The sequence below is a fragment of the Stenella coeruleoalba genome (genome assembly GCF_951394435.1).
Source record: "Stenella coeruleoalba genome assembly, chromosome: 2".
Lineage (NCBI taxonomy): Eukaryota > Metazoa > Chordata > Mammalia > Artiodactyla > Delphinidae > Stenella > Stenella coeruleoalba.
Window position 1 is genome coordinate 45,178,713 of NC_137147.1, and position 7,512 is coordinate 45,186,224.

General features: G+C 47.2%; 1 protein-coding gene across 1 annotated transcript; it reads right to left on the reverse strand.

Moving 5' to 3' along the window:
* Positions 1-266: 266 nt before the first annotated feature.
* On the reverse strand, positions 267-1,536 carry LOC307182153 (calpain small subunit 1-like; the record flags this gene model as incomplete). Its single annotated transcript, XM_079913352.1, is given in 3 exon segments — positions 267-618; positions 620-829; positions 831-1,536. Coding segments are annotated over 3 exon segments (591 nt in total). The 5' UTR covers positions 860-1,536.
* Positions 1,537-7,512: the final 5,976 nt, after the last annotated feature.

A 7,512-nucleotide genomic window follows, 5' to 3' on the forward strand; every position in this document is an offset into this window, starting at 1 on the left:
ACAAATGTTGGGCTTGGCACAGATGCAAGAGAGGGGTTATGGAGTAGATGTGAGATGGGTGTGCTGGGGCAGGGTGTGTTGAAGCATGTTGGGCCCTGGCTGTTGACTGAGAATCCGGGTGCCAAGGGCTGGGAGAACAGAAAGGCCTGTGGGTCAGCAGGAGCCATGAAGATGTGACTGCAAACAGGATCAGCCCTGGGGGAGACTGAAGAGTCCAAGGTGACTCCTACAGCGAGGTGATGAGGGGGCAGGTCTGTGACTCCCGTTCAGGAATACATGGTCAGCTGCAGCCACTCCTGGGTGTTCACCTGGGTTTGTCCAGTGCCATCTTTGTCAAGAGATTTGAAGGCACGGAACATCGCATCCAGTCTGACCAGGCAGCTGATGAAGTTGTCAAAATCAGTGTTCCCTCCCTCATCTGAGTAGCGTCGGATGATCATGTTGTAGAGATGCTCATTCAGGCGGAATCCTGCTGCCTCAAAGGCCCCTGGGAGCTCACTGCTGCCAATGGTCCCTGAACAGTCAATGTCAAACTGTTTGTATATGGCCTGCCACTTTTTGATGTTGTTCCACAAGTACGTGAATTCCTTGAAGCCCAGCTTGCCGGTCGTGTCACTCCATAACGGCCACCATGCTGCGACATGTGTCAATGCCAAAACCATCAGTCTTCAGATCAGGATGTCGGGTCACGACTTTGTTGAGAATGTTCATGAGTTCTGTGGCACTGACCTCCATGTCCTCTCCAGCCAGCTGGGCAAAGAGCCTCCGGAACTGCTGGGCCTTCTCACTCTCATTGGCCTGGATGTTGGAGTATTGGGTGCGAGGGGGCGGGGTTGTACTGCGCAGACGCCTCACCCATTCTGTTCTTACCGGACAAGCCTCTTCCTCCAGGCCCCGAGACAATCTTTTTTAACTGGTGATAAGGTGATGAAGAGTGCAGGTGTGGGCAGAGAAACTGGTGGTCCAGTTATGATCAAATCCACCAGAATTCATATAAAAGCTACACCAGAATTTTCACTCTTAAAGACAAAGAAAGAAAGGCAACAGTCAATATTTCCTTTAGAAATACACACTAAAAGTGATGTGACTAAGTATTTCTAAAGCTCAGTGACTAATGATGGATATGGTACTTCTTTTATACTTTTCTTTCAAGAGATAACACCCAGACAAACATAGAATAACCAGCTTTGTCTTCTAGCATTTCTCTGATAGGTGGAAACTTTCTAAAATAAATACAGGTGCACTATTTTTTCAAATGTAAGTGCGATCAGGTCTGGGAAAAAAGTGTTTCTTCCACTTGTGTCTTTTTTTCCCTTTGGGATTAAAAAAATTTTTTTCAGTGTTTTCCCTTTGACATAGCCTGTGAGGAAACAAAATTGCATAGCTTTTTTTAAAAAATTAATTAATTTATTTAATTTATTTATTTTCGGCTGTGTTGGATCTTCGTTGCTGCGCACGGGCTTTCTCTAGATGTGGCGAGCGGGAGCTACTCTTTGTTGCGGTGTGCGGGCTTCTCATTGCGGTGGCTTCTCTAGTTGTGGAGCACGGGCTCTAGGCACACAGGCTTCAGTAGTTGTGGCACGCGGGCTCATTAGTTGTGGCTCACGGGCTCTAGAGCACAGGCTCAGTAGTTGTGGCGCACGGGCTTCGTTGCTCCGCGGCATGTGGGATCTTCCTAGACCAGGGATCGAACCTGTGTCCCCTGCATTGGCAGGCGGATTCTTAACCACTGCGCCACCAGGGAAGCCCCAAAATTGCATAGCTTTTTGCCCAAAAAAATCATAATTCTTGCAGCTTCGTCATTATATTTGTACCTCCTTATAATTAAGATGAGGTTTGTAAAAAACATTTTTATTCCTTTAATGATACTATAGAGTCTATGTTATTCCTTCTGCTCTTTCTCATCTGCTTATCTGCTTTTTTGGAACAGTAGGCACTTTTACACGTCAGTAGTTTCCAGGTTACTGAGATCTTTAGACAGCTCTCTCTAACTGCGTCACTCCCCGTTCCTCACTACCTCATTATATTTTCAACTGTCAGTGAACTCTGGGGCAGGAATCAGGTCTGCCACCCCAGGACACAGAACAGGCCCCAGGGCCTCAGATTTCCCACTTCTTGAAGAGACAGAACCCCTGTTTTTTTTATGGGGACTGTACAGGTTGGTTGCTAACTCCTTCATTCTCTCGAAACAGATTTGAGATTCTTAGAGGAAAGGTCTGAGTGAGGAAAATCCAACGTGGTTTTGAGTCGGAGGTCAGTTGGCCTTGTAGGAGCCCGCAGGGTGGGTCCTTGCAAAGCTGGATAAGAGGCAGATTCAGCCATCCCAAATAAATGGGTCCCTCTGACCATCGTTCCCTAAAGCCAAAATCTTACGGAGTAGATGTGTTAATGTTTTGGGTTAGTTCCCTTTGGCTGTGTTTTAAAAGAGGATGCTTGGTGGTTCCTCATATTATCACAATGACATCAAATCATGTGTTTCTGTGTTTGGACATCAGGGTACCTCCTATTCCTGCCTCAGTGGGTTTAGAGGTTTGTGTCGTGTGCCTAAGCATAAGAGCCTCTCTGGGGAATCCCTTCGTCTCCTGTTGCTACAGGTGAGTGTGTCCAAGCATTTAGAAATAGGGCGTCCTCACAGCTTAAGTGCATGTGGGGAAAACATAGATAGAACTCAAGCCAAGTAGCATGGTTTATTGGCTTGCATTGAGTTGGCAGTAGAGACTCTCATGACCCAGGAGACGTGCTTCAGACAAGGACAGAGTCTTGCATCTGGGTGTAGCCCCTCAGGGCAGTTCAAAACTCCAGACTTGAAGTCAAAGGGAGCCTCTGTGGTTGAATGGAAGCAGTGGACGGTCTGATGTTAGTCAAAGCCATATGAACTGTGATTCAGTCCTCCGTGCACCTGGGCCTGGTAGGCAACAAGGCAGGAGGCCTGGGGGTTTAGGGGCAAGAGATCCAGTTCCCATATTCATAAGAGCCTCAAATTTGGACTTCTGCACTACCTGCAAATGAGGTTATGAATTCAGACACAAAGCTGTAGTTACAGGAGGGAAAGAAGACAGTATTCATCATATAATTTTAATTTTAAATACACAAACCTTAAAACTTACTATGACTTAAAATCTTATTTAACCATTGTTCATTTTTTAAATATCCTAGGAGCCTCAAAGATGGAATTGACCTGCCTTCACTCTGCTTTCTTGCTCTTACTAACAGGGGCTGTTAGTAAGTAAGTGTTGACTGAATAACTAGGAGGCAGGGAGTCTGAATAATACATGATTATGGACAGGTTACCAAGAGAAACAGTTCTACACCCTTTTCCTGGCAGTCATATATCTCCTGTTCGCCCCCCGAGAATGTACTGCTCCCAAGGGAACACAGCCAGCTGCTACCACCCCTGCCAGGGCTGCCAGAGCTGCAGTGAGCTCCACACAGAGCCCGACAGCTCTAGCACAAGACTCAGCTTCCTCCCAACCCCGGTTGCTCCTCGAATGGCTCCACCCATCTACTGAGCACCCTGGGTGGTGGGGAGACCAAGATATATCTGGAAGAGGGCACGTGAAACGAGACATAATAATAGTGCAGGTTTCTCCCACTGCACGAGGGGAAACAAATCTCATGATGATTTATAGTTCATGTTTTGCTGCAGAGCTGAGCTCTCGCTGCCCCGCAAAGCGTTCGGGATGAAAGACGACACGAACACTCATTTCTCCCTTGGCTGTTCACACATAGTCAGTCGTTAAAGCCACACCTGAATCCTTTCATCCAGAAATACATTTAGGTTAATGAATTCAGAGTATCAGTATAATCCTCCACAGAGCTTTGGTATTCAGGCTCTTTCAGTTAAACAGCGTAAGGCCCAGGACATCAAGAATCACCAGTCAAGAGAGACGAACCAGCAGCAATATCCATGGGGTGATAGGAATGATCATCTCTTTTCAGTTCGATCCAACAAATATTTATCTAGGCTTACCCTGTACAAGCACTGCCAGGTCACAGGAGGAGAGAGAATTCGCTTCTTGTCCTCAGAGACACTGGGAGCAGTTTGGTGTCATTCACACTTCAGGCTTTGGAGTCCGATAGACCAGTGTGCAAAAGTGCTTGGCAGAGAAACTGTCACATACAGGATCTGAGGAAAGGGTGTGGTTCCTCTTCTTTTTTTGCCAGAAGCTTTGCTCTCACCAGCCCTGTCAAGGACTGGCCTCCTGCCCCTGAGTCCCGATTCTTGGCTGGGCCCCTGCACTGTGTTGCCAGAGCTGGTGGAAGCCAGGCACCTTGTTGGCCCTCTGCTCAAGTCTGCTCCTTAGAACTAGACACCATGTTCCTTGGGCTCTCCAGGATGCTTACCTGTGGCCAAAGCTGAACCTCCTTGATGCGGCCTGCCTGAATTTCTGGGATCCATCCCTGACCCGGCCTGTCATGAGACCAACTACATCTAGGCTACGTCAATTTTACTACTGAAAAACCTCTGATGCCCCAGCTCCAGGCAAATCAGTTTTCTTAAACCTCACCTTTGGTCATATCACACCTGTTCAGAAACTCTCAGTGACCCCCCATGACCTCTAAATTAAGATGAAATCTCAGCCTGAGGGTCTCGGTTTGGCATAATCTAGCCTAGCCCACCTCTTTAGTCTCATCTTTCTTCCCACCTGTGTGTAACATACCAGCCTTAGTGGCTCCACTCTTAGGGGACTAATTGCATTGCTTGAATATGTTCTGATCCTTCCTTCCCGTGTCCTTTGCCCTTGCTAGACTTTGATGGGATTTCAACATAGGAAGATAGAGGGAAATGGAGGAAGATGGCTAAAGGGGGCAATAGGAACATAGATGACATAGATCTGGGAGTGTATGGAGACCAGAGAGGAGATATGTTTGGTTACTGAATACTGGGAACTTACAATCCCAGAATTATAGCCCTTAAAGAGGAAACTTAACGTATCATCTGGTCTACCCCTGGCCTTCATGCTGGAGAAATATTTTTGTTCTTATTCTATATATTAGACCACAAAAGCTCAGAGAGGTTAAAATGACATAAATGGAGGTAGGGAGAGAAATGTTTAGGCAGACAAATTGGGGGCATCCTATAGAAGCCTTTGATGCCAGGTCAAACAACTTGTACTAAATTCAGTCAATGATGGGGACTACTGACATCTTTCACTGGGGTAGTGACGTGATTAAAGCTCTGTGGGGGGCAGTGTTTCCAGACTGTGGGATATGATCCATTAGTGGCTCATAAATTCAATTTTGTGGGTCTCACGATAAAAAAAATATCAGAGTGCAGTATTGTTTTGTGTGTTTTGTGTGTGTGTACTGGGTTGTGGGTAAAATATATATATATTTTTTTAATTAATTAATTAATTTATTTATTTATTTTTGGCTGCATTGGGTCTTTGTTGCTGCACATGGGCTTTTTCCTAGTTGCGGTGAGCGGGGGCCACTCTTCATTGCGGTGCGCGGGCTTCTCATTGCGGTGGCTTCTCTTGTTGTGGAGCACGGGTTCTAGGCGGGCAGGCTTCAGCAGTTGTGGCACGAGGGCTCAGTAGTTGTGGTACACAGACTTAGTTGCTCCACGGCATGTGGAGGGATCCTCCTGGAGCACGGTTCGAACCCGGGTCCCCTGTATTGGCAGGCGGATTCTTCACCACTGAGCCACGCGGGAAGTCCCTAAAATATATTCCTTATTGTGAGTCATGGCCAAAAAATTTTGAAAGCCCCAGAGTTAGGAAGACTAATCTGATGACAAATCAGAGGCTGAATTAGGGGTGCGGAGGAGGAAACTGGAGGCTGTGAGTCTAGTTAGGATGCTCTTGTCATAGCCCAAGGGGGCAGTAAGAAGGACCTGAATGGGAAGGAGAAGCCATGGGAAGAGAGATGAGGGGAGGACGTGAGGTATTCTGTGAGGTGGGAGTGTAGGGTCTCAGGATGTTGCATTGTGGGGGGCTCAGGGAGAGGGAAGAACCAGTCGGGGATGACTAAAAGTCATATGCTGTTACCCACAGCCAAGGGGGGAAGTTGGAAGAAGGGGCTGGTTTGAGTCCTAGCACAAAAGACTGATGGAAAGACACACAACCACCGTCAGGCACTGGATCAGTCAGGTCCCAGCAGTAGAAGGAATCCACTGTCATGGTTCCAAAGTAGAGACTGAAGGAAAGGAGGATTTCCAGAGCTATGTGCAGGCTTAAGGGAACCAACCTGGGATGATGAGGTGCCCAGAGATTAACCACGGAAGGAAGCCCAAACCTATAGGGCACCACTCCCAACTTCTCTTCCACTCTCCCATCCCTGAAACAAGTCCCTGACTGCCATTTGGTTTGTCGCTGTCATTACTCCTAGTGCTATTATTTCTAGCCTCATCACCACAATGGGTAAATGTTTATTGAACCCTTACCGTGTGCCAAAGGCTCTACATTTGATTTAATCACATTTATGTCATGAGTTGTTTCTATCACTATTTCTGCTTCACAATTAAAGAAATAGAAACTCAGGGACATTAAAAAAACACTTGGCTGAAAATAAAAACAAAAAAACTTGGCCAAGACCACACAGTTAATAAGTGGCAGAGCTAGAGTATGAAGCCAGGCAGTCTGATTTTTTGACCACTGTTATTCACTGCAATGCACTCCTAATTATTGAGAAATAGAAGATAGCAAAGGTAGCAAATGACAGAGCTGTTGAGCTGCTTCCCTGGTGGCACAGTGGTTAAGAATCTGTCTGCCAATGCAGGAGACATGGGTTCGAGCCCTGGTCTGGGAAGATCCCACATGCCGCGGAGTAACTAAGCCCGTGCGCCACAACTACTGAGCCTGCGCTTTAGAGCCTGTGAGCCACAACTACTGTGCCCGTGTGCTACAGCTACTGAAGCCTGCGTGCCTAGAGCCTGTGCTGTGCAACAAGAGAAGCCACTGCAGTGAGAAGCCTGCGGCACCGCAACGAAGAGTAGCCCCCGCTCGCCGCAACTAGAGGAAGCCTGTGCGCAGCAAAGAAGACCCAACACAGCCAAAAATAAAAATAAATTAATTTTTTAAAAAAACCTTAGACAAAAAAACTTAGACTAAGTCACTGGTCATGTGGGACTTACTCTAAATTTGATACAAGTGGGACTAGGCAACTCGTGGTCCCTCTTTCCTAATTCCTTCTTCAAAGCTCTAGTGGGACTTGTCAGTTTTTTTTTTTTTTTTTTTGGCTGCGGAGAGCGGGGCTACTCTTTGTTGCAGTGCGCAGGCTTCTCATTGTGGTGGCTTCTCTTGTTGCAGAGCACAGTCTCTAGGCACGCGGGCTTCAGTAGTTGTGGCGCACGGGCTTCGTTGCTCCGCGGCATGTGGGATCTTCCCAGACCAGGGCTCGAACCCGTGTCCCCTGCATTGGCAGGCAGATTCTTAACCACTGCGCCACCAGGGAAACCCCTGTCAGTTAGGTTTTATCTAGAATATCATCCTCCCACTCACCCACCACCTACAGGGTCAGCTGCTAGAGTCATGATCTCCAGTTTTAGCTGGGAGCAGAACTGGGTTCCCC